At 38.2% G+C, this 27,240-nt stretch overlaps 1 protein-coding gene across 4 annotated transcripts; it reads right to left on the reverse strand.

Moving 5' to 3' along the window:
* Positions 1-178: 178 nt before the first annotated feature.
* On the reverse strand, positions 179-26,852 carry POLE2 (DNA polymerase epsilon 2, accessory subunit). 4 transcript variants are annotated; one of them, XM_032624686.1, is made up of 19 exons: positions 26,757-26,852; positions 23,850-23,950; positions 22,559-22,634; positions 20,667-20,744; positions 20,440-20,533; positions 16,436-16,510; positions 13,834-13,917; positions 13,176-13,232; positions 12,706-12,754; positions 11,877-11,949; positions 10,282-10,454; positions 9,641-9,730; positions 9,413-9,467; positions 8,637-8,696; positions 8,472-8,549; positions 6,672-6,780; positions 5,623-5,799; positions 3,529-3,596; positions 179-294 (listed from the first exon to the last, which is right to left on the reverse strand). In XM_032624686.1, the coding sequence occupies exons 1-19, from the start codon at positions 26,822-26,824 to the stop codon at positions 276-278; spliced, it is 1,584 nt and encodes a 527-aa protein (XP_032480577.1). In that variant the 5' UTR covers positions 26,825-26,852; the 3' UTR covers positions 179-275. The 4 variants fall into 4 exon arrangements, with proteins under 4 accessions (XP_032480577.1, XP_032480579.1, XP_032480578.1 ...); XM_032624688.1 differs by lacking the exon at positions 26,757-26,852 and adding an exon at positions 26,314-26,401 and having other exon boundaries at positions 12,706-12,708; positions 13,184-13,232; XM_032624687.1 differs by lacking the exon at positions 26,757-26,852 and adding an exon at positions 26,314-26,401 and having other exon boundaries at positions 12,706-12,711; positions 13,184-13,232.
* Between the last annotated feature and the right edge of the window lie 388 nt (positions 26,853-27,240).

A 27,240-nucleotide genomic window follows, 5' to 3' on the forward strand; every position in this document is an offset into this window, starting at 1 on the left:
CTCCACAGCGGTGTGCGTTTAGTTGCCGCGTGCGGGATCTAGTTCCCTGACCAGGGATTGAGCCCGGGCCCCCTGCATTGGCAGCACGGAGTCTTCACCACTGGACCACCAGGGAAGTCCCCATCGTGTTTACTTTAATATCAAAATTTCATAAAATAGAAATTTAAGCAGAACATCCTAAAGTTTACCATAATTTTATTGTAACAATATCAAAATTACATAAAATTAAGCAGAAAATTGATGAATTCTGTTTCTTCAGATGGTCTTTAAGAATCTCAAAACCCTTGGAGTTTGCTGAAAAAAGAAAATATTCATAAAATTAAACATTTGGGAAACCTAAGTTATTGTACATTTCTTAATATTTAGTTTTAGTTAATTTTAAAAATAGGTCAATACATGCATATTGTTCCAAATTCAAAACGGGACACAGTGAAAAATAAGTCTGTCTCACACTCTATTTCTGCTGTCCAGAAGCAACAGTATATCCTTATAAAGATTGTCTAATCATATACAAGCATGTGTGTGGGGGTAAATGCTTTAAAAACACACAAGTGGTAGAATACAATGAACACTATTCTACCCCTTTTTTTCAATTAGTAATAAACACATATTTATAATTTTTAACTAATCCCTTCCTCTATGGCTTTGAAACTTAATATAAATTAGAAAAGTTCCAAATAACTTTTAAATGGATACACATTTAAGCTATTTGTTTTGCAATTTTATAAAAACTACAATAAAAACAGCTGTACCCAATTTTATGCATAAACCCAAGTATACCTGTAGGATAAATTCCTAGAAATGGAATTGCTGATATATGCAGTTGAGGTCTTAAAAAAAAGTTTTTACCATTTTTTATTCTGACCAGCTCTGTGTGAGAATGGATGTTTCTCCCCTACATCACCAACATTGTGTTTTTAAATAAAACAACTGTATTTGAGAGCACATGTTGAAACAGGGTTAAACCTTATCTACTTTGGCTACATTTCTGTGGTTAACTCTACAATATGATTTCACAAATATTCTAAGAAAAAAATTCTTTTTAGGAGAAACTAAGTAGCAGTAAAACCAAATTATTTCACTATATCGTGAAAATTTTTTCTCTCTCAAAAAAGAAAAAAAAGACATCAACTTGTTTGATCCAGCAATGAAAAAATTCCTCAAATTATCACTACTAAATTATAGTTTGGAAATTATGTCAAGGGTCTTCAGCATCTGACTCCACAGATGATAAAGGGACCAACTATTTCAACTCAACAGTGAACGTCAACTGCAAGTCAAGGACTGTTCTAGAAACTTTTAAGAGGGACAGGCACATAAGTGACTAAAGCAGTGTGTTAGAACTGTCATAGAAGGTCTGTATACAGTGCTTAGATTCTAAGCACTGTACTTAGGTTAACAATTCTGCATGGCAATCAGGGAACATTACAAGAAATGTAACAAATGTCTTGTGCTGTCATAATAAATTGGTTAATTTCCTATTGTGGTTTATTTGCTTATCTCCCAGCTCATTAAAAAAAGAATATTAACTGGTTTGCCAAGATAAATATAATAAAAAGATAAAAGTAAGGAAATCAGGAAATTCAGGTAAGAGAAAAATACAGATCAGAAATGAAGAGGAAGCCAGAGCCACAGCCAACATTTATGCTAGTAATTCCTCTGCTGCTGTAGAGGTGGGCTGCACGTTTGGCTGTGCTTCCTGGCAGCTAACACAAAGGGAGTCTATTAGTAGATTTACAGTCTCCCCAAGATGAAAATAAACAGTTCCTTGGGACAGACATAGATTTCTCTTGTCCTGAGATCTGTTGAAAGTGCCCACTATTGGTTTTCATAGCAGAATGTTTTAGATGTCTGTGAATTTATACCAAATCTCAGTTCAGTAAAAGTCAATCTAAAGATGGACAAAATAGGGAATTCCCTGGTGGTCCAGTGGTTAGGACTCTGCGCTTTCACTGCCGAGGGCCCGGGTTCAATCCCTGGTTGGGGAACTAAGATCCTACAAGCTGAATGACGTGGCCAAGAAAAAAATTTTAAAAAGGTGGACAAAATATGCTCCAGAGGTGACCTAATCCTGGGGTCACAAAATCACTGTCAACAACAGCGAGTGGTTGAGACTGGTAAGAGCGTTGCCTTTACCTAAAGGCATTCCAAGTCAAAAGCAAATTTGTTTAAAGATTCATTGTGGGCTAGGTGAAGTCAAACACATGTTCAGCTTATGGAATAGAGGCTAGAATATCAGTGACACTTTTTTTTTTTTTTTTCGGTACGTGGGCCTCTCACTGTTGTGGCCTCTCCTGTTGCGGAGCACAGGCTCTGGACGCGCAGGCTCAGCGGCCATGGCTCACGGGCCCAGCCGCTCCGTGGCATGTGGGATCTTCCCGGACCAGGGCACGAACCCGCGTCCCCTGCATCGGCAGGCGGACCCTCAACCACTGTGCCACCAGGGGAGCCCCTCAGTGACTTTTATAAGAGTATCTGTCTGGTTATATTCCAAAAACTAAGCAGTGCCTGGAATACAGTAAGATTCAAATACACGTCAAATGTGTGAATCCAAGTATAAAATTTAGAATATCCCAAAGTGAACGGACTTTAATCGTCCATGAATACTGAGCAGCAAAAATAATGCAGAAAATTTTTTTCAAGAAATATATATAAGAAGCTGTTAATCATGGTTTCAGGGTTAGGAAATGGAGCTACTTTTTCCTTTTCAATTTTATACTTTTAAGCATTATTTGAAAATTTTATCATGTACTTGTGTTTTTATTTAAATAAAGATGTTAATTACAAAAAGTAAAAAAAAGACAATTGCGTTGGGTGTTCAAGATTATATTCTCTGAGAACCTGGAGGTATTTGGTTACTGTTCTTAACTGGAGGTGGGAAACAAAATATAATTAACCAAGAAATCACACGTTAGGATGCCTGAATCTAAGGGAAACTGTTAAAAATGCAGATTTTTGGGCCCTACAACTGGAGAGAGACATTTGATAAGTTTGGGGTGGGATCCTGGAACTTAACATTTTTAACAAGGACCCCAGAGGATTCTGATGCACGTGGTCTACAGGACACCCTCTGAAAATCACTACCTACCAGGTGATTATTTTTTCCCCCAAGACCTCCCCCCAACTCCAACCCCTCACCATCACCACACTCAACCCAGCTCCCCTAACATTCCTTGCCGCCAATTTAAGGTAGATTACCTAGGTTTTGAGAACCAACCATGTGGACGGCAAGGCTTACCTCTTGGAATAATAACATCATCAGGAGGCTGCCTGTAAAAGAGCTAGCCCACCTCTACAGCCAGTCTGAGATTTCCCTCAGAAAACAGTTCTTGGTCTATTTCATACAAATGTGCCATCAAGTACATACAATTCTGTGTCCCCGCATGAACACAGTAAGTTCAGCCTAGAACATTTCCAATGAGCTACTGTAGACTTTTAAAAACTTCAGCACACCTACAGAACATCTGAATTTTAGCAATATTACACCAAGAGACAGCCGTTTCTTGCTGTTTCTGAGGGCACACTTACCTATCTTCTACTATCTTACTGGAAGGATAAAAAACTTTGAATGAAAATCCACTTCTTGGAAAAGAGCCCTTTGGAGAGAAAAATGCCCATAAGTGAATACTCAACTTTTAACAAAGAATCCCTATTTTTAAAATCAAACTCCTTGCTCCTAACTTAAAAATAAAGTTACAAGATGAGACTATAAAGTAATGAGACAAATTTTTGTATGCTCTTTAAAATATTACTATAAAATATAAATATAAAATATTACTATAAAATATCTCCACTTGAAGCAAAAAGTCAAGTTGACTAGAACAGTTATGCTAACAAATGTGACTAGAAATGCTTAGGAGGGGTTCTACTTAGTATAAGAAATAAACAGTACTGGGTGATGCTAAATAAGCACATAAGACACTCGAACATCATGTTCGAGAAGTCTTTCCTGCCCCTCTCCCCAGTAAAAATCTGGGTTTGATGCCCTGCCATTGTGCCCCCAAAACAACTGAGCAGTAGTCACACATACAGTTGTCTGTCCATTACTAAACTCTAAAGTTACTGAGCACACTCTGTCTTTTCAGTCTTTGTGTCCCTGGAACTAGCTCAATGTCTGGCCCATTGCAGGCATTCATTAATGGGAATAAGTATCAAGAAAGGATGAAGCAATGTCAAAACCAAGTTTTGGGCTTGCCCAAAAGGTATAAATAAGGTTAAAAAGATATAATGATGGTGTAGGAACTGGTTGTTTACTCATTTACAGTATGAAAAAGTGGAAAAATTCAGAAATAAAGTGGTTTCAAATAGAGCGTTAACTACGAGAATGCCCAGAGTTCAATTTAAATATGGAAATAGCCTCATTGTGACAAGAATATTGAAATGTGAATAAAGATTCTACAAAAATTAGGGCCACAAATTTCAAACAATGAAACCAAATCAGCTGACTGTGCTCATCCTTAGAGCAGTAGTTCCCAACCAGGGACAATTTTTGTCTCCTAGGAGACATTTGGCAAGTATCTGAGGACATTTCTGATAGTTACAACGGGGGGCTGCTACAGGCATCTAGTGGATGGAGGTCAGGGATGCTGCTAAACACCCTGCAATGCACAGGATGGTGCCCCAAAACAAAGAATTATCTGGTCCAAAATGTCAATAGTTCTGTGGTTGCAGAAGCCAGACAAAATAAATGTGTGTGTGAGAAAAGCAGTAAGGGATGATGTTTCTAGAAATGACCTAGGCGAAATAAAAAAGTACTAAAGTTTAAAATTCACAAGAATCAAGGAAACATACAGATTAAAAATCACTAGTGAAGGGCTTCCCTGGTGGCGCAGTGGTTGAGAGTCCGCCTGCCGATGCAGGGGACACAGGCTCGTGCCCCGGTCCGGGAAGATCCCACATGCTGCGGAGCGGCTGGGCCCATGAGCCGTGGCCGCTGAGCCTGCACGTCCGGAGCCTTTGCTCCGCAACAGGAGAGGCCACAACAGTGAGAGCCCCGCGTATCGCAAAAAAAAAAAAATCACTAGTGAAGATATTTGACATAAAAAGCAACATTATGCAGCATTTAGTCCCCAAGTTCAAAAAGTCAATCATACTTTTATAGAAATTCAGAAGCAACTTGAAGATTCTGAAGCAATTTCAAGGTTCTGCATAAAAATGAAATATTAAACTGTGTCCCAGTAGGAATTTCCACATTTATCAGTCTTAGATTTTTGGGACTTGGACAATTTCCAAGAACAACAGTAACAACAACAACAAAAAATCCTCAAAGGACAAGTACCATTAACATGTTTAAAGGGGACGGAATACATGCTCTGAAAGTAATTTGCAGAAAGGAATCCCAAGGAATCTCAAGGCAAGTTACTTTGAAGGGGAAAATACTCATCTGGATTTATAAGCTTTGGTGCATTTTTTTTCTTTTTTAAGAAAAAAGTCACGTTACTTTATAGTCACATACTCTTTTGAAAGTTCAAGAACTTTCTGTTTATACCAAATTAATCCAGTGTTTCATTTATAGTATATTTTAACTCTAACAGTAATTGATTAAACATATATTTTAAATTTAAAGAAGTAACAGTCTAATCTTGACAAATTATGACTACATAATGTTAACTACGTTCTTACAGGGTTTATGCAGAGGCATTCGGTATTGGTCAAAGTAAAAGGATCGTATTTGTCTGCGATGACAAGTAGGTCAGGCACAGGGTACACTCTCAGAGTATAGTCATACGCCCAATACACCGGGCAGACATAAAGAGGGAGAGGAGTCAGGTGTCCTTGGGATAAGATAGTCTTTACAAACTACAAAAGAATGACACAAAACAAACTTCAGTGCATTTGCAAAAGCTAAAAGAGCAACAAAGAATTTCAAATTAAATAGTAATTACCAAAGTGACTTAGAAAATTTGAGAAACAGTTGGGAAAACTGAATTACAAAACCTTGGGAAAACTGATATAAAATGAAATCAACTACCCTGTATTTTAGGAGAAATTTATGAGTTTTCATTCAACACCATAAAAGCTACTCCCCCAAATAGTCATTTTGGAGCAATTGTATTTTTAGCTGTATGATAAACTAATTTACTAATTCTGTTCATCTAAAAATAACTCCACAGCTTGAGTAATGCCAAGAACATATACTTAGCCTACATACACTTTAAATGTTATAAAATACATACTAAAAATGCTCTGTATGATCTACTTCCATACTTCCAAATGAGGGTACATGTAACCAGTGATTGACAACTGGGAATCTTGAAGCTACAAGATAAACACTACACATCCTCCTGATGTGGGCAAATCATAGGAAATACTTAATAAACATGATAAACATAAACATTTTATTTAAACAAATATATATATATTGAAGTACAATGTAAGATTTATGAGTTCTAAAGGCAAAACAGGAACCTCCAAAGAAATTTCCTGCTACTTCGGGGCTTTCTTCTGCCCATTAGGGGATACGTCAGTAGGAAAATTGAGAAACACTGATTTAGGAACAAAAATTACCTTACTGACAAAAGTGTGCTGAAATTATTTTGAACTATAAATAAAAACAACAAAAGGGCAAGTGATTAAGTGGCTTAACAAAATTTATATAAATCCAAAATTTATATAAATTTATATAAATCCACGTGTAATTAAGATACCTTAATAAAGAAGACACAACTTACATGATTAGGAATATCCAAATTGCTACTGGGAAAACGGACACAGTTTCTGCACATTTTATTCACTAAGTCTTCACGAAAGACAATAATTTCTTGTGTACAATACTGAATTCTGAAATAAAAACAGTAGTTGAATGTGACTTCCTCAGAACAAAATATGAGGTAACTTTAAAGGCAAGATGTTTTATAGTACAAAGCCATTCCCACTTCCCATTGTTCACCACAGAAAAAATGCAACCAGAATCTATTCAACCATTCATTTGACAGTAATTTATTGAGCTCTTAATATGTGTCTGGCACTATTCTAGGAATGAGAATAAACAACAGATACAATAATTACACAGTATGTTGGAAGATGATTAAGTGTATGGCAAAAAGAAAAAGGCTAACAGGAATCATTTAGGGGAAGGGAAAGTCTAGAAAGCTGGAGTAGTAAATAGGAGTATTGGAACAGGTAGGGCTCATAATGAAGTTTGATCTGAGCACAGACTTGAAGGAGGTGAGAGAGTCAAGCAGACATGCAGAGAAAGAACACTGCAGGCAGAGGGAACAGGCAGAGCAGAGGCCCTAAGATGAAACATGCCTGGCATATTTGAAGAACCAAAGGAGCTGGAGTGGCTGGAATAAATGAGGAGGAGAAGAAAGTCGGAGAGGAAATCACAGAGGAAACTGGGGGTCAGATCATGCAGGCCATGACTACCATTGCAAAGGATATGGGCTGTTACGGAATAACATGAGGGGCCCATCTTTCTGAATCAGTAGGGTGGATGTGACATGACTTACGGTTTAAAGGATCACTCTGACATTGTTAAGGACATACTACAGAGGAGCAGGGTTAGAAGCTAGAGAACAATGAGGAGGCTATTACAGTGATCAAGGCTAAAGAAGATGGTAGAGGGTTGTAGAGGGGGAGGTATAGAGAGGTGGCCAGATTCTGGATATATTTTGAAGTCCTTCTTCAAATTTTTGAAGGACTTCCTAAAAGCTTGCATGTGAGGAAGAATCCCAAAGGTTGGTCTGAACGACTGGAAGGATAAAGGCATCAGGAACTACGATGAGGAAAGCTACGGAACAGGGTTGGGGACTGACGAGGGAAGAAGATCAGAAGGTCAATCTGAAGTTGTCTATTAGACATCTAAGGGGAGATGATGAGTAAGCAACCAGATACGTAAGTGTAAAATCTGGTAGAAGGTTTGAGCTGGAGATATCAATGTGGGAGTTGTCAATACACAAAGGGTAATTAAAGCCCTTGGACTGGAAAAGTCACTGAAGGAGTGAATGTAGGTAGAAAAGAGAGGAGAAACAATGACTGAGGGAATTCCCTCAGTAAGAGCCTATGGTCACAGTGAGTAGCACATACAGTAAATGTGTAATCCTTTCAGTTTTCCATTGTAACTTTTCTTAAAGGATGTGTAATTGGAATACCTATTTTTAAATCTCCATCCATTATTTAAGCTTCTAAATTCAGTGTTAGTGAATTATTTAAATACAGTTAAAACATTTTTAAAGTTTTGAGAAACCTAAAATAGAAAGAAATTTTTTCATTTTTATCCCATAACAATCAAAATTCAGAGACAAATTTTAAGAAACAGGTTAATTTTTTTCCCACTTTTTGTTTTTGTATGTCTTTGGCCACACCACCCATGGCATGCGAGATCTTAGTTCCCCAACCAGGGATCGCACCCACGCCCCCTGCTGTGGAAGCGCAGAGTCCTAGCCACTGGACCACCAGGGAATTCCCAAGAAATAGGTTAATTGTTAAATGAAAGGAAAAAACCACAACACAAAAATACTAATATTTACCTGCAAGGATTAGTAGTAAAAACTGAAAATGGTACTCTTTGTCTGAATTCATTAGTGATGCTTTCAGCAAATGGTGGCCTATAAAAACAATTTATGTGATATAGTATACATTTTTAAATTTTACAGAATTTTCTTTACTGTTGCAAATATCTGAATAAAACTTACCTTGGTAAGATGGAACCAAATCCAGGATCCGCTGGACCAGGTACAAACACAAATCGACTACTGTAGCAAAATGCAACATAATTCATTCTAAAAATATTGCACCACTATCCCGTAGTCCAAAACCAAATTATTGCCTTTAATTAAATTACAAATTTTTAAAAATTAAATTTCATGCATTTTAATAAATGAACTACTAAAAGGCTCCAGACCAATACTGTCCAATAGATCTTTTTGCAATGATAGAAATGTTCTAGACCGGTACTGTCCAATTATTGAGTGTTTGAACTGTGGCCAGAGTGACTGAATTTTATTTTTATTTATTTTATTTTTTTATTTTTGGCCACGCCCTGCAGCTTATGGTATTGTTTTAGTTCCCCGACCAGGGATGGAACCCGGTCACTACACCCCACCCCCACTCGCCTGCAGTGAAAGCACTGAGTCCTAACCACTGGACTGCCAGGGAATTCCCTTAAATAGTTTAAATTTAAAGAGATGCACGTGGCCAGTGACTATCATATTGAAGAGTGTAGCTCTAGACCCTTAGAGTAATGTCACCAAGAAATCTGGAATATGGTGGAAATTATCACTCATCCTTTTAATACTTTTCATTATAAATCTCTACTAGAGTGTAACATACATTATCATGATAGAAGGTTAATTTTATCTCTTAACTGTACTAATTTTCTCAACTTTTTCTTCCATCCATTTCTTAACTTAGGATTCATTTTTTGTGTTTCTTAAATAACACTTTAAATAAAAAATATAGAAATCATTACCTTTGGTGAATATTTGGGTATTCACATATTATATCTGCCAAAGTCTTTAGGGAATCTAAAATTTTAAAGGGATATTGAATTTAATTTGCATATGATATACATAAATCAAATTTTATTTTATTAGCTAGAACTCTACATATTTTGAATGAAATTAAAATATTATAGATTATTTCTTATCAATTTAGTTTATACAAATGTAGAAACACTTATTAAACAGATCCTCAATACCTTTCAAAGCTTGAACCTGATTTTTTCCATAGGGTACAGATGAAAAATTGCCACACAGAATAAAGCAGGTTGGAGGTGCTGGTGAATAACCTAAAAATGAAAGAAGAAATGAACATATGGAGTGTAGAAATCATATTAAAATCTTTTAACCATGAGTTTTTAAATAATAAAACCATACTATTTTAAAAATAATAACTTCATAACATTATTATAAAAAATAGTAATAATAGTGCCCATTTACTGAGCACTTATTTTGTGCCAGGCCCTGCAATGGCTTGATTAATCCTCACAACATCCCTGTAAACTGAGAGAGAGATTAAGTAACCTGCCCAAGGTATTAGGCTGCAGCTTAAACCCAGTTCTGTCAAATTCCAAAGCCTAAGCTGTCCTCCACTCTTGTACTATTCTTAGGACAAATTCTCATTTATCATGAATACACAGACAGACAGACACACACACAGTTATTTTTCAAACGTAAAAATGTAAGTCTTTAAGATGAATTCATTTAAAATATTTCACCACTGAATCAACGTCTTTTAAAAACTAGACTACTCAAAAAGATACATTTTTTTTAAAGAATTTAGTTTTAAGACATGAATTATCATTAGAGTTCAAAAAAGAATAGAAAAAATGACACCTACCAGAAAACATGGTGTGAAGTTTTTCTAACACTTCTACTTGGTCCAACCAAACATCAGATATAAACACAAACATGGCATCTTTATTCTCATCCTCTAGTTGTTTTAGTTTTGCAGAAGTCTTCACAGATGTATTAGAAGGCCCTCCAAAAAAATTAATATTTCCATAGTATGCCCTAGGTAATTATAACACAATTATTACCTTCTATCCTATATTCTATTGGAGATATTTTTCTGATATTCTGCAAATTTAGCTTCTGTCTATCTAATGAGGTAATTGTCCCATCAATGTAAATTGGACCATGAAAATGTATTATTTGGGGCTTCCCTGGTGGCGCAGTGGTTGAGAGTCTGCCTGCCGATGCAGGGGACATGGGTTCGTGCCCCGGTCTGGGAAGATCCCACATGCCGCGGAGCGGCTGGGCCCATGAGCCATGGCCGCTGAGCCTGCGCATCCAGAGCCTGTGCCCCGCAACAGGAGAGGCCACAACAGTGAGAGGCCCGCGTACCGCAACAAAACAAAACAAAACAAAAGTGAGCTGGCTTGATGAGGGCTTGTATTCTCTGTGGCGTGAGCAGCACTTTCCCCCAGATTATGTACTTCAACAGGAAGAGAAGATGCACAGCAAAAGCTGCCTGCCAGTGGCTCCCAGCCAGCAAATGTGGCCTTGGCACCTGATTTATACAGGCATACTGGGCCTAAAATCTTAATCCTCATACTTCTTCTTGAAATCATCACCATCATCATGGAATCTCAAGATTTAATTCCCCCAGATGCTTACAGGCTCCAGGAAGGTAATACTAAATATCAAAGCAGCGGCCAGCTGAGGCTGACTAGGTGTGAGTGAGGGAGCACACACATACCCTGCCCAAAGTGGGCAATCACTGCAGTATAGATGTTCCAGGTGAGAATTCAGGTACAAAGTATGGCTAGATCTGATTGTTCAAGAGAACTCAGAAATCTAGACCATTATGAGAAATCTCCTAATTTTTAAATATTGCAAACTAATTCAAAATGTGTTTTAACACCTCAAAGAGGAAAAAAGAAATTTCTATAGACTACATTCAACCCACAGGCCACCAGCTTCAACTTCTACACCATTATTCAGCCTCTGCTCAAATACCTTGAGTGACAGGGAACTCACTCCTCTCAGAGAAGGCCCTTTTGGAACCACTCTAATATTATAATGATTTTGCATATATTAAAGAACTATATAATCTGCCTCTTGTAACTTTCACTCAGTAAAATACAAAAATAAAAACTTTTTATTAACATGGGAATTATATTCTTCTAAGTGTTTTCCTATATCTTATCTCAGTTGAACTTCTCATCAATCCTATAGATAAATAAGACCGATAGACTGGAAGTCTTTCCATTAAAGCCAAAGTACAGAGATGCCATTGCAACCAATCTGGAGTCAACCCGAAGTTTTCAGTTTCATATAAAGCCCAGTCTTTAACTCACATTTTCCATTGCTCATCGCCTTCTGACACAAAGCCTGAGGACTTGTAATAACTGAGATATGATATACTATCTTACATTCATTACTGCCAGTATTATAAAATTCCTATAGAGTTAAAGTCAAACATTTTTATACCTAGTAGTACTAGAGGGTTCAGTGGGTGGAAATCCAAAGGCATTGACATGAAACACCTGATCTTCAAACCAACCTGAAAAAAGATAAGTAACAAATCACTTTCATTTGTCCAATTCTCCTTCTTGTTTGAAAGGACAAAACTATGGAACACAAAGCAGTAACAGTAGGCCATCATCTCATCCCCTGTCGACTAACAACAGAATTTATCAGTCCCACTGCGCTACAAAACAGCGTCAGGTTCAGAGACTGTCTCTTTTTTTTTTTTTTGGCCACACCATGCGGCTTGCTGGATCTTAGTTCCCTGACCAAGGACTGAACCCGGGGCCATGGCAGTGAAAGAGCAAAGTCCTAACCACTGGACCGTCAGGGAATTCCAGACAGTCTCAGTTCTATAAAACAAAAAATTCATGAAATACTAACAGATTTAGAAATAAAACTTTTCCCTTTTTTTATTTCACAATACATGTTAGAGTACAGACAGATAAGGTACACAGATTTTAAAATGTCTCATTTTATGACTCTATGTACAATCTGTTTTTTCAACTTCATTGAGATATAATTCATATATCATACAACCCTTTAAGAGTGTATACTTCAGTGGTTTTTAGTATATTCACAAGTTGTACAACCATCACCACTAATTTCATAATATTTTCATCACTCCAGAAACAAACCCCTCTCCCATGAGTCTGAGAGTAATGTTGTCAAAAGTATGCTCTCATAATCAGTGTTGTCCCGAGTTACATCATGTTAACATATTTTAACCAATGTAGAAAGGGTTTTACGGTAGAATGATGAGGGGGAGAGGGAAAAAAGTATACTGACTTACCCTCTGCTAAGACAAAGCATGACTCTGTGTATAAACCGCTATGGAACTGGTACACAATAATTGAGGAAAATAATTCTACTTCTATGCTTGAGGTGGTGATAAAGTCAACATACATTTTGGGCTCAACAGGACTTCCAAATAATAAATTCAAACACTTCACATTTAAAACTCTGAATAGATCATAGCTTAAAAAACTTTAGGTTTAAATATTCCCATATCTGCTTCTAAGATCTAATACTGACAGTATAGACCATTCTTAGCATGTTATAAACTTCCTCAGTGATTTGTCTCGATTCTCCAAATAAGGGAGAATTACAGGCTTTTTGTCTCTGGTTAGGATTATGTCTCCAGATTCCTACACCACCGTATGAGTTACACTAAGAACCCAAATAGGTAAATGTGAGAATAATATATGATCAATTTCCCCAACTCACGTAACACAGATTTAAAAAAATAAAAGTGAAGGATATAGCTTTACTAAGATCCAGTTGTACTGTTCCTGTAGGATCTTCCAGAAAAAATTTTCCCTAAAAAAAATTAAAAGAAGTATGTCCACATTTATGTAAAGATGACTACTATGACAAAAGAATTAAAATACTGACAATTTTGACAACAGAATATAGTAGACGGTACAGTGGATTTTTTAAAAATCAGTAACTCCTAGTCTAGGCTTTTCCATTTACTAGTCTGGTGACCACAAACTAATCAATTAATTGAGACTCGGAGTCCTCATAGGTACCTAGACAATGACCACTGCCAACCAAGAGATGACAGGAGGGATACTCTCTGGCTGCCGTAAGAGGGGCCTCAGAGAGCCAACAACAACTCCCAGGGAGCAGGATATGGTCTGCAGCTTTGATTGTTTTGAAACCCAGTACTCTCTGTTCAACCAGAGGTCACTGGGGGACTAATTTCAGGCTATGCAAACTGGTGGCCTGTATAAGACACTCCTTCCTGATGTCTACTCAGGAAACCAAATGCAAAAGGAAAGGTTACTTGGTGACTGAGGTAGCCACTTTCAATGAAGAATACGCTCCCATGCCCTCTGTAAAAATCCTGTATATAACTGACATTTCATTAATCTGAAGGCTGAAAATAAAAGTTGGATGCTTATCAAGTTCAACTTACCTCTTTTAACTGGGTTATCATTCCAAGAATAATCACATCTCCGATCTTGGTTGTACTGCCCAATAGGGTTTCTACTGTCTTAAGCTAAAGTAAAACAAAATAAATTCTTAAGGACTGAAAATATGTTCTTTTAAAGAACTAATCTTTTTACAAGTAAGTAAATTTTGAGTGCACATTTTAGTATTTTACAACTATTTTACGGTAGAAAATCAAATAAAATTTAGAAAATATAATTTTATCCTACAAAAAGCTGAAATATTAACTGATGATGGCTTGGAAGAATTGTGCCTAAAGAAACACCATATCAACACAGGCCCTAACCAATGACTGAAGTTTCATACCATATTATTTTGAATAATAATAAGTATATTTATCTTTAAAATGTAAACAAAGAATATAAATTTTATTTATTTTATTTGGTCAGTACCTCTTCAGTACCTGAAAATTAGTGGGCTATTTAAAAAGTTATATTCTATTTTTATTTAGTATTTTGAAAGGCTGTCATTATTTACATTCTCAATCTGATCCTTATTTTTTATCAGAAAGTTAAAGGTAGTAATAATCAGGGCATTATTTTTAAAAAATCGTTTCTGACCCTTTTCTATACATATAATCCTAAGTATATGTTAATACACACATATATAATTTATAAACACATAGCCATACAGTTTGTTTTATTGTAAAGATGAAATCATATTATTTGTATTATTCTTCAACTTAACTTTTTTTTTTTTTTTTTTTTTTGTGGTACATGGGCCTCTCACTGTTGTGGCCTCTCCTGTTGTGGAGCACAGGCTCCAGACGCGCAGGCTCAACAGCCATGGCTCACGGGCCCAGCCACTCCGCGGCATGTGGGATCTTCCCAGACCGGGGCACGAACCCGTGTCCCCTGCATCGGCAGGCGGACTCTCAACCACTGCGCCACCAGGGAAGCCCCAACTTAACTTTTTAAGTTTAATATATCTTAAACTTGTTTCATTTAACTATATATAGATACACTTCATTCTTTTTAATGGGTAGAGATATCTATAGTATATATACAACAATTTACCAAACAACTTAAAGGACATGATCACATCATCCCATAATAATCACTGTTAGCATATGATATTGAAGTTTCTCTTTAAAAACATGAACCTCAAGCAACACAGGAATACAATGTTCATTTTAAACAGTTTTTAAAAATGAAACACTTAGGGATAAATCTGAAGAAAAGATATGTAAGACATGTATTCTAAAAACTGGCTTAGGTAAAGATTTCTTAGAAACAATACCAAAAATATGAGCCATAAAAGAAAAATTGATAAGTTGGACTTTAACAAAATTAAGAACTTACGTACTTCAAAAAGACTGTTAAGAGAATAAAAAGACAACTTACAGACTGGGAAAAATATTGCAATTTGCAATCAATCAATTAAAGCAACACAGGAATAAAAGCTGTAACAAAGTATTCATGAGGATACCATATTTACAGTTTGCAAAGGAAGAATGCCATATAGGGACTATAGATGGTGGTTTAAATAGATAATATACCAGCAGGGATACAGAATTAAACAGCTTGGCAAGATAACAAGAACAATAAATTATTTAGCTAAGCCCTAAAGTTACTTTGGCAAAGAGGAGAGGTGAAACAATGCTCTGGGTTGTGGGTATCTGAGTTGCCATAGGAAACCTAATATATTCAAGAAAACACATCGACAGTCATTTGTAGAGAAATATAAATAATGTCAGTTTCCAAAACTTAATACAATTTTTTTCTCCAACAAAAATTAAAAGCAGAAACCATCAAACTCTATAAATGTTTTCTCCTTATGGTGCTGCCATCAAACATTAATTTAAGCATTATCTAGTATTATCATTTTAGTATCTATCAGACTGCTCATCACCATGAATTCTGATCTAACATGGTAGAGGACTGAATGAACCTTAGCAGAGGCTGGGCCTCTTCAGAAGCTATTTGGAACACCACAGAAACGGTGGGTCCTAGCCAGAAGGAGCTAAGGACTATCCCCCAGCAGGGCTCTGTGTGCTGGAGGGGGAAAAAAGCCACAGGAGACCAGGTGTGTTGCTGGAACAAAAGTGATGGTGCTGTTTGGTAACCACTTTCTGAAGTATTACAGTAGAAAGAGCACACACAGCAGAAAACATTCTTCCTCTCCCCAGACAACCCTGTGGCCTGTCTGTGCTCTCTTGTGCATTCTATAAATGTGGTTTCCTTAGTGCCTTCAGTAAAATTTTCACTCCAACTGATATAACATGTCTGAGCTGAACAAGTGTATGGGGGTCACTAGAGGGCTGGGCTGGGCAAGGAGCAGGATTTCAGAGTATGAGTGAGGGCAGGAAGGGTAGTGTTGAGGGTTGGTCAGAAAGCCAATGTATCATCCAGCAAATGGACCAGGAGGATGAGGGTTCTGTCTTGGTGGCCAGAGACCCAGCACACAGGACATGGACTTTACCAACAGTGGGCATGCACAGGTCAGTTAGCTAGTTAAACTGTTATCAGTGGTTAATTTTTCATTTAAAATTCAATAAATTAGAATTAAGCAATAAATATTAAACTTGTATACATACACCCCCTAAATAACTAGGATAACGTTCTAACCTGGAATTTGCTTCCGCTTTCATCAGGGTGAGAACCTATCACTGGAGGAGTAAATAATTCATGTCTGTGGGTCCTCTAGAAAAAAGAAAGATTCACATGAATTACTGAGGCAAACATTTAAAACTAAGATTCATTAAAATAGTGCCCTGACAAAGCACTGTCCTTAAACTAACGTTACTATTATTTATTCTCAACAAATTTGAAAATCTACATAGTTTAATATTCAAATATCTAGAAATGTAATTTGTTTAAAAAATCATTTTAAGACTTTTTTTTAAAAAAGGTCTATCATGTACCTGGCAGTAGTGCACTCTGGGCTGAGGATATGAAGACAACAAACCAAGGTGTCAACCTCAGAGCACAGGGGTCAGTGAGAAAGAAGTGTCAACAGGTCACAATACAACAAAGGACCCTGAGCAGAAGGGGCCATTTAAACCGAGATCCTAAATGATAAAAAAGACTTTGCTAGTAAGAAACAAAAGGAGGCTGAGACAAGACATTTCAGGCAGAGGAAAGGATGTGTCACAAGAAAGAGTTATTAAGAGTAAAGGAGGGGCTTCCCCGGTGGCGCAGTGGTTGAGAATCTGCCTGCCAATGCAGGGGACATGGGTTCGAACCCTGGTCTGGGAAGATCCCACATGCCACTGAGCAACTGGTCCCGTGAGCCACAATTACTGAGCCTGCGCGTCTGGAGCCTGTGCTCCGGAACAAGAGAGGCCACGATAGGGAGAGGCCCACGCACCGCGATGAGTGGCCCCCGCTTGCCACAACTAGAGAAAGCCCTTGCACAGAAACCAAGACCCAACATAGCCATAAATAAATAATTAAAAAAAAAAAAGAGTAAAGGAGTATTCAGGAAGTGATGTGAAGCTTAGTACAGGTGGATCATGTAGTGCACAAGGCAGCACGTGTGACAATGCAAGAGATGGGTTGGAGCCTCTATTTGGGAAAATGTCCCTCCCCCACTGTGGTCCACATAGTTCAGGTAGGGTTGGTGCCCTTACCCCTCCAGACAGATCACCAAGGCCTAGCAAATCAAAGTACTCCACCCCCTTGGCCAATGATTGTTTCAGGGTTGAGCAAGTGCCTGAAGCCTGGCCAATAGGAGACAGCTGCTAGAACTATTGGAAAAGAAGAGCTCTCTAAGAGTTTCCAAGGCTACTAGTGAGTGGCCATCTCAGTCACCTCATAGGGAGAACTTGTTTGAAAGTAAGATCAATTTTTTAAAATTGCTGGGAGATGGAAAGAGGTAGATGCCTCATGACATTGTGTGAGCACCTTGATCCAGCCATGCGTGACACAGCTGGACCTCCAGACTTCTCCACAAGCCAAGAAGTTCCTTTTTCTGTTTTAGCCAGTTTGAGTTTTTGTAAACTCTAATAAAAGGGTCCCAACAATACAGACTTTGTATGCCAAACCAAGAAGTCTGTCTTATAGACAATAGAAAACAACAATTTTGAAGTAGGATGATAATATCAGATTTGCTTTCAGGAAGATAATTGCAATAAAAATATGCATGGACTAAAATTCAACCCTTTTAATGAGGCTCGGGAGGGTTTAGTGATACCCCCAAATAATATCATAGGCTTTAACACATAATTTTTAAAAAGAAAGTGGTATTTACTGAGCATCTTCTCTGTGAAAAGTACTACGCCAAAGGTGGCAGAGGAAATAAACAAGGAGTGTGCAGTCTGACAACAGGGACACACACCCCAAATGCAAGGCAGGGCCAACCCTAGTAAGTGTGGCAGGAGACCCACTGAGTGGTCAGTGGGTTGAAAGCAGGAAGAGGACTTCCCTGGTGGTCCAGTGGGTAAAACTCCACGCTTCCAATGCAGGGGGGGCCCGGGTTCGATCACTGGTTAGGGAACTAGATCCCACATGCATGCCGCAACTAAGAAGTCCACATGCCACAATGAAGATCCCGTGTGCCGCAACTAAGACCCGACGCAACCAAAATAAATAAATAAATAATTTAATTAATTAATTAAAAAAATTTAGAAAGCAGGAAGAGACTGCATCCAACTGCAGATCAGGAAGGGCTTCAGAAAAGAGGAGGAATCTGAGAAGGCCCTTCCAGAATTAGGAGGGTTTCAAGAGCAGAGATAAGAGGGAAGAGCATCAAGAGAGTGAACAGTATAAGCAAAGTCACAGAAGAAGTGGAAGAAACAGACACAATATTTCCATGTTTCAGTTTTGGCTCCTCTACTTTTCAGAGGGAAAAGTACAGATTAGGCTAAAAAAGTGTGACAGGAAGATTTGTATTTTTAAAAAATATTTATTTATTTGGCTGCTCTGGGTCTTAGCTGTGGCATGCAGGATCTTTAGTTGTGGCATGTGTGATCTTTTAGTTGTGGCATGCGAACTCTTAGTTGCAGCATGTGGGATCTAGTTCCCTGACCAGGGATCAAACCCAGACCTCCTGCATTGGGAGCGTGGAGTCTTAGCCACTGGCCCACCAGGGAAGTCCCAGAAGATCTGTATTTAATCCAGTAGGTGGTAAACTTCCTGGAAAGACTTGTGAGCAAAATCATAGCGTGATCAGCGTTAATCTGGAAGATTAACCTGGCAACATTATGTAGGCGATGGAGGCAGAAGAGAAAAGACATCCTCAGTGCTCATTCTCCTCAACCTTTGTTCAGTGCTTACTCCTGCTGACCACCCTCTCCTCATTGAAACCTCCCTGTGCTTCTGCTATATAACACCACCCTGGCCTAGCCCCCAAACTCTATCATTCCCTTTTCCATCATCTCGGAGGGGCTCATCCCTGCAGTCCCATCTATTACTCTAGGCAGATGCCTCCTAAATCTCTCTCTACCCAGATCTCTTTCTTTAGCTCCAGATGTACATCTCACCTGATATCCTACTGGCAACCTTAATTCAAATGTTTGAAACAGAACCTGCCATCATCTTCCCCATTCTCTTTTTCCTATTTGTTTATATATTACCTAATTACCATTATTCTACCCGTCCACTCTCTCAGGCTCAAAACCCTAATCATCTTTCAGTCTTCACTCTCTCCCTTCTCTTTCATGTCCAATCAGTCACCATGAGCTATGGCTTCCACTGCCAGGACTGTCCCCTCTTTCTGCTCCCCTTACCTTCCTTCATTCAGGCTATCATTTATTCTAGGACTAATACCACAGACTCCTGTAAGTCTTCTCTCATACTCTAATTCATCCCAAAATCAGCTGAGAGAGAAAGTCCTCAGGGAACTGCTGTAAGTGAGCTGCTCTGGTATTTTAAGGCTCCTTGTACCAAAAGAACAGAGTCCAACTCCGAAGAGTGGCATCCAAGGCAATCCCATGACTTAGTTGCCACTTGACTTTCCAAACTTATCCTATGCTACTCCTCTTCACAAGCCTTCCTCTCCACACAAAGAAGGCTGATTGCTCATCATTTCCTGCATGGAGTCCACTTTTTCCTCTTGCTCTGTCTTTGTTCACACTGTTCACCACCTTCTCCCCATTTCCACAAGATCAGAGCAATCAAGGCCCATGTCAAATGCCAACATTTCCTTGAAGCCTTCTCTGATTTTTCTATAGAAACATTCTCTTTGTATTACATTTCTTCCATAGCATGTATAAAATTCTACTTCTTATTTTATTTATGCAGATGACTTTAACTTCATAGACTAGAAGTTGCTTGAAAGTAGTATAGTACAGGAGGCAAAGGTTGGGCTCCAGAGTCAGACTGACTGGATACAAACCCTGTCCCTACTTACTAGATGTAACCTCTGGGCTAGTGACTAAACTTCTCCAGGTCTCAGTTTCCCCATCTGTAAAATGGGAATAACAGCATTTATACATACACTGATGTTATGATGATCAAATGAGGTAATGTCTGTAAAGTGATAAACAATGCTTGGCCTATCAAAAGCATTTAAAAAATGTTAGCTACTATTTTTATCATCATCATGATTGTTAAAGTACAAAAGTCTATCCTTTAATTATCCCTGAGTCTTACCTAAGCTGAAACAGTCTCTTTTTTCCCCTCCGACTTACCTGGTGCAAAATTGTGTATCGTTCACGAAACAGCTCTGCTTTATCTCTTGCTGTTCCAAATAAATTTGGTGCAGGGTGGTTGGTCATTAATAAACTAGGAAAAAAGGAATGCCTATTTATGACTATCATAATACACAAAGGTAGATCAAAATGAAACAGGAGACTATATACCTTCAAAAAAAATGTGCATTTGAAATTAGCTTAACATCAATAGATGGCATACTTACGGAAGAAATTTTTTTCTTTCTGAATTGTACACAAGGCGTGGGATATCAAATGCTCCTATGATATTGAAAATATGTTCTCTGAAAAACAACCCACAAAAACAGACCTGATTTACTAAAACATAAGTATTCCAAGTGAACGTGAAAACTTGCATTATAACCTTATATCATATACACATACTTTTCACAGATCATGTACACAATTTCTTGTAGTGTCAAAAATAATATGGGGGTAAAGTTTTTAGCCTGTGCATTTTCCTCTCAGAGATGAGAAAGCACTGCCACTACTCTCAAGCTAACAAAAAATTTAATCAACTTCTAATTAAGAATGTTATCTGTTGAAAAAGAACATTTACATATAAAATAGTCACATCTTAAAGAAATCTCTCCTAATATGTACTATTTTTATAAGCTACAATATTATTAAAAGGTATTATTCATTAAAAGGTTTAATACCTTTTAATATTAATTATTAAAAGGTATTAAACAATTTTTTAATCCAAAATATCATGCAAAAGTGACCCAGGAAAAGATGTAAAACAGAAGAAGAACCCTCCAAATTCTGCCCATATCCTTGACACCTATAGTGTTAGAGAAGGATAATTCATAAAATAATTTACCTTCAGATACTTTTAATATCATAATCATGTTTGAATGAGGTTAAAAAAAATTCATAGCACTACTGCATAAATATTACAACCTAAAGAATCTTCCCTAAAATTATACCTATTTCCCAAAATGAAAACAGACAAAAAAATGTCATGCTAGTCTGTTGGTAGCACCTAGTACAGAGTAGCAGAGAACCAGTGAACTTGAAGTAAGCCTGCTTCTAGACACAGCTCCATGATTTTCTAATGGGTCAATCATGGAAAGTTATTTAACTTACCATGCTACTTATTCATCTATAAAAATGAGAGCCTCTCCCTTGTGCTATGATATAATGCCTTTCTGACAACTGGAGTTGCAAAGATCAATTACCATTCAGTCCCTACTCAACCTCTATATTGGCTGACTGTAGCACATGAATAGCTTGACAGAAACAACAGGTAACTTTAATGCCTATTTTAGGATTATATAATCCTTACATTTTGATATAATCGTTTTGAATTTCTACTGATGGCTTTAGGAGCAAGTACTCCAGTATCTTAAACAATGAGTTGGCAAGGATAAAATTTAAATACCTCAATTTCTCTATTTTTTAGCAGCTCTAATAACTTCTGACCAGAAAAAGATTAAAACTACTAACCAAAATGAGTAATGACTCTTTTCAATTATCTCCATTGCCCCAAATAGGAAAAAACTGTCAAAGTTAAGACTATCTCTATCCATTTTCCCAGATGTTTTCCTTTCAGTTAAACCCTGTGAATTTGGAAAGAAGTATCATATTCAAAGGAGGAAAGGAAAGAGGTTTATCTCAGGGAGATAAAACCCAGGAAAATTACTGCAACATAAATTCCTAAGCTCTAACAGCATGAGACAGGGTAAAAAGTCCTAAAGCTGAGGTTCTACCCTCCTTTGCCATTCACCATGTGACCCAAGTTAAGTCACTGAACTTTCAGGACTCGGCACTTTCCTAAGAAAAAAAAGTAAATTATACCTCTGAATAATCAGTTCAATCCACCTGCAGCATATAGAATATTAAATCAAATCAGTTGGGTAAGTGGTAAAAGTTTGTCATGGTACAAGCAACACTGAAATCTCAAATTCTAGGATAAAAATAGTAAAGATGAGTCATTTAATATTGAGGTTTATAATGTAAGCTATCACTTAAAAAAAAAAAACTAAGAAATAACTACTGTAGAAAGGTGACCACTGAGTATTTCCCCAAGAAAATAATTTAAAATAACCACTCAACAACACGTCCAACATGGGGAAAGGTGAATTTTTCCACATACACAGTTTCATCTACTGACTGACTGCATTCCTGGACTGCTGCTTCCACTACGGACCGTTCGATCATGTTTGATGACACTGGAAAGAGAAGTTCAAAGTTAAATTTTAAAAACAGGCATAAAAATTAGTTCTTTCCACACACAGCTTTTTTCCTGAAAATAATCTGCAAACACTAACCCCAAGATGCTCATTACATAGATTTTAGGAGGAAAAAAGTGTTAGAACAAAAGCCGTATTTCAAATACCTTAATCTTCCACACTCAAATACACTTACAATACCTTAATACACAGTCAAATGCCTTACTTTTCTAAATATTGTTAAATAATATACATTCAGGTATACAATGCTTCTGTAAGCTCCTAGGTTTAATATGGTTACATTAGTATAACTTTGCATCACAACTGCTATGTTTCAGTAGGTATGATAGTAACAGTAATAATAACAGCCACCACTCATTAAGCCCTTAGTAAATGTGTGGCACCATGCTCAGTCGTTCACAAGCATTATTAGATAGATGTCCTATGAGACTGCTGTTCATAAGCCATGTCTTACAGACGGGGAAAGTGCAGCTCCAAAAGGTCAAATGACCAGATCACTAACATAACTGGAAGGAGTAGAGAGCAGTACAAACCCGAGCCTGATTCCAGACTGGGTGCCCTTAATCACTGTGGTATGTTCTCAGGCAAAATACCACATACCATCTTAAATTAATGTTTACTGATTTTCTAAATGTAATCATTTTCTAAATTTCCAACTGTAAGGAAATTTTTAAAGCAAAAGTATATTTAAAAGTCTGCCTTTAGAAACAACGTATCAGAGCAAGCCACACCCACTTCTCTCCTTCAGTGCTCTAGAAACTGGACATTTTTTTCTAGAAGAGCACTTCTCTTTTGTAGGCCCATGCTTATGGTAAAAGGCTAAGTATTTAACAAAAAGATCCCTTAAGAAAGGCTGAAGCAGGAAGGGAAAGTTATTCTTGCTTACTTTTTTTTTCCCCTCAAATATTTAAGAGTACCTAACTTAAGTAAGACAAAGTAATAGGCAGAGAGAAAAAAGTGACCATAAAGGAATCAGAGGGGAATTCACAAAGGGGAAGAACTGTAAGAGTCTCTGGGAATGCCCCAAGGTTCCAACAGAACTAGAGGTTACTCCTTGGCAAGAAGTGCTACCAAGGGTATGTCTCATACCACTGGGACATTCAATACTGAATCCTCAACTTCAAATTAAATCTATAAATCTGAGGATGTAGAACTATATGAACAATTTAAGAGCTGTCAGAAAATGTTACTTACAGGGTTGCTTTTCAACTGCATCAATGATCTTTTCCAGTGCATCTTCAAGCTCTACTTCATTGATAGACTGAAGAGCTTCTGTGAGGTACTTAATAGCTTCACTGATAAGAGAGATTGGTAATTAAGGCTAAAAGTTTCATGCCAAAATCTAGCAAACACTCATCAATCTAGCATTGAAATTAAGATCCACTCACTCCTCCCTGCAAGCAGTACTCTCCTTTCCTGTGCTTTCTGAACAAATTCTTCCTCCTATCCCCTGCCAACATAATTGTTCTTAAAGCCCCAAATCACATCCTTCTTCTAGGAAGCCTTCCTAGACCAGCTCTACCTGCTGCAATCTCCCCTTCCTTCTGAAATTGTTTAAAAAATCTCACTTATAGATACCTTAGATCTGCTGTATCACATTAGCCTTGTACTATTTATTACCTGACATTAATAAACTCAGTCTGCTTCAATGTTGTGAACATAACAGACACTTAAATACATATTTATTAATTTGATAATGCATTTGCTTAAGTTCCAGTAACTTCATCAGTTTTCAACTGTAAAATAAGAAAAAAATTAGGCTAGAAAAAACTTTGACATTCGAATATAGTCATAGAAGTAATAACACTCACTAAAATCACATGAATCCCTCTCACCCCTCAAAAATCAATAAAGCTGAAAAAATTTTTAAAAATCACACGAATTCCTGATTTAAATACCAATAATACTCAGAATGAACACTGTCTACTTAAACAATTTGCTAATTCCATGCCATTCTTTATTTTTAGACCACAGCTTTACACTTTGCATCAATATTATTGTTACAGTCATCACACTAACTCTTCTATATCTTGGGTTGCTTATTGTTTCATGTGTGGGTGTCACATCCCTCCAATTTATTATAGATGATGCTCCTTGAGAAGGGGAACTGTGTCATCCTTTGGCAGAGTGCTAAGCACACTGAAGGTGGTCCACAAATACTTGCTGATTGAGTCCCTAAAATCACACACATATTAGGTGAATCTTGGGAGAGCTCTTAGCATAGACCAAAGTCATACAGGATCTGGCTCCCACCAAATCTCACTAGTCTCACCCAGTGTCTCTGGCTTTCCTGGTGCTCTCCTGTCTCAGGGTCTTTATATGGTCATTTCCCCCACACTCTTCCCCTAGTCAAGTCCTGCTCATCCTTTAACATTCAACTCAAACCATTCTTTTTTTTTTTCAACCATTCTTTAAGGAAGCCTTCTTTGCCTCTAGAACTGTTTATACACCTGGTTATACGCTATCATAGCACTTCCTTCCTCAGATCCTTTTCATAATTGAAATTAAATAATTGTGAATTATTTAATATCCATGGTAGACAGACTTCTAAGATGACCCCTAATAATCCACACCTCCTGGTATTCACATCCTTGTGCAATCGCCTCCCCTTGAGTGTGCATTGGACCTAGTGACTTGCTTCTAACAATAGAATATAGCAAAAGTGATGGAATATTTTACTATATTGTAGTTTTAAAAATAAAAATTTTGAAGCGGCAAGATGCCACCTTCTTGCTTAGGTTACAAAAGACTGTGACTTCCATTTACTAGCAGACTCTCTTGCTAGCTTTGATGAAGTAAGCTGCCATGCTGGGCAGGCCCAACAGCCAGCAAGGACTGAAGCCCTCAGTCCAACAATCTTGGATGAACTGAATCCTGCCAATCACTGAATGAACTTGGAAGCAAATCCTGCCCAACTGACTCTGAGATGACCCCATCCAGACTGCAGCCTTGCGAGACACCCTGAAGCTAAGGACCCAGCTAAGCCTACCTGAATTCCTGACCCACAGAAAATGTGAGAATATAAGTGCCTGCTGTTTTAAACTTCTAAGTTTGGGGGTAATTCGTTATGCATCAATAAATATTAATACATTACCTGTCCCCCAACCTCCGCATTGTCTTACCCTCTCCTACTCCCTTGCCCCAGCAGTACTTTGCAGCTAACAGACTTCAGTGTATTTCTGACTGAATTAATGAATGACAGCTCAATATTAGGTCAAATTCTAAGTGAAAATAAAGAAAAACTAACTGATCAATTGGTCGTATTTTCAAAATGTGGGGAATCAACTGAAAAAAATTTATTACTGTCTCCTAGAGCTTATCCACTCTTGCACTTGTTCACCACTAACCCAAAAGTAAGGTAAAAGTCCCATGAAGCTTATTACAAAAACAAACAAAAAAAGCTCTACACACACAAGAGCAATCAAAACATGGTACAGAGAAGTGTATCCCGTCCAGCAGGTATTTACATATGTAAATACTGTATTCTTTATATATAAAAAAAGCAGATTTAATGAGAAAAATCTTGGAAAGGATCATTCTACAAGTCGCAGAAAACACGGATATGGCCAGAGAAGCACAGAAGTTCTAAAGGAAATCTAAACAAACAAACAAACCAAAAAAACCCAGAAGACTTAAGAACATGCTTTAAATTACCCACTTCTTAACTCTCCAGGAATTCTCTCTCGGGAATAATACGTGATCCAAAATTGGGAAGGCTAGCAAGGCCCACAAGTTGTACAACATAATCTGACAGCTACCGACATGCAATGGGCTTTCCCAGGTCTCTCGTTCGCTGTCTACGTAACCACGTGAGCAGCGCTGTTAGGATTCCCAATTAGCGGAGGCAGAGACTAAGCTGGCTGAGGGACGCCCAAACACAGTGCTAATACACCGCTGCTGCGACACCGACAGCCGCCTCTGCGGCTGTCTGGTACGTTCAGGAGGAGACCCTCATCCCTTCCGGGAGAAACTTTTCGACTCCACGCGAATGTCGAGGAACTTAAGAAGGCATCGCCAGGTCCCCCTTGCTTCTTAGAACTTTTTCAAGGGCCGGCGGCCCGGCCCTCCCCTCCTGTCCCGTTCGGTGCCCAGCCGACTCACCCCCGGAGCAGCAAGCCGCGCAGCTTGAAGGCAGAGAGCGCCCTACTCCGCAGCCGCTCCGGCGCCATGTTCGCTTTTTGGCGCCACGGCTGCGGCCCCGCCCCGTCCCTGTCCTGGTCCCGCCCCAGACGCGCCGGTTCTCTCTGCCACTGCTCCTCCTCCCTCAGTGCGCAGAGACGTCGGTGTCGCCCGCCTGGAGAGTTGCAGTTCCGCACGCAGTAGGCTGCATTAGAAGACGACCCTGTACTGCTCTGTTTCTCGGAGACTGAAGAGCGAGGGCGTCTTTCCCTGGTGTCTGGTTGGGAATGTGCTTCCCTATCTCAAATGCTTCGTTGAGCCACTTAGTACTCCCATCGCTACCCTCCACCTTCCGTGACTCCGGTCGGGCTCCTCCTGGACCCCGGGGCCCTTATGCTTTGTGTCACCACAGGGTTTTCCCCGACATTCACTCGAAGCGGCTACACATCACCATCATTCTCACCCA

This window comes from Phocoena sinus, chromosome 2 (genome assembly GCF_008692025.1).
Source record: "Phocoena sinus isolate mPhoSin1 chromosome 2, mPhoSin1.pri, whole genome shotgun sequence".
Lineage (NCBI taxonomy): Eukaryota > Metazoa > Chordata > Mammalia > Artiodactyla > Phocoenidae > Phocoena > Phocoena sinus.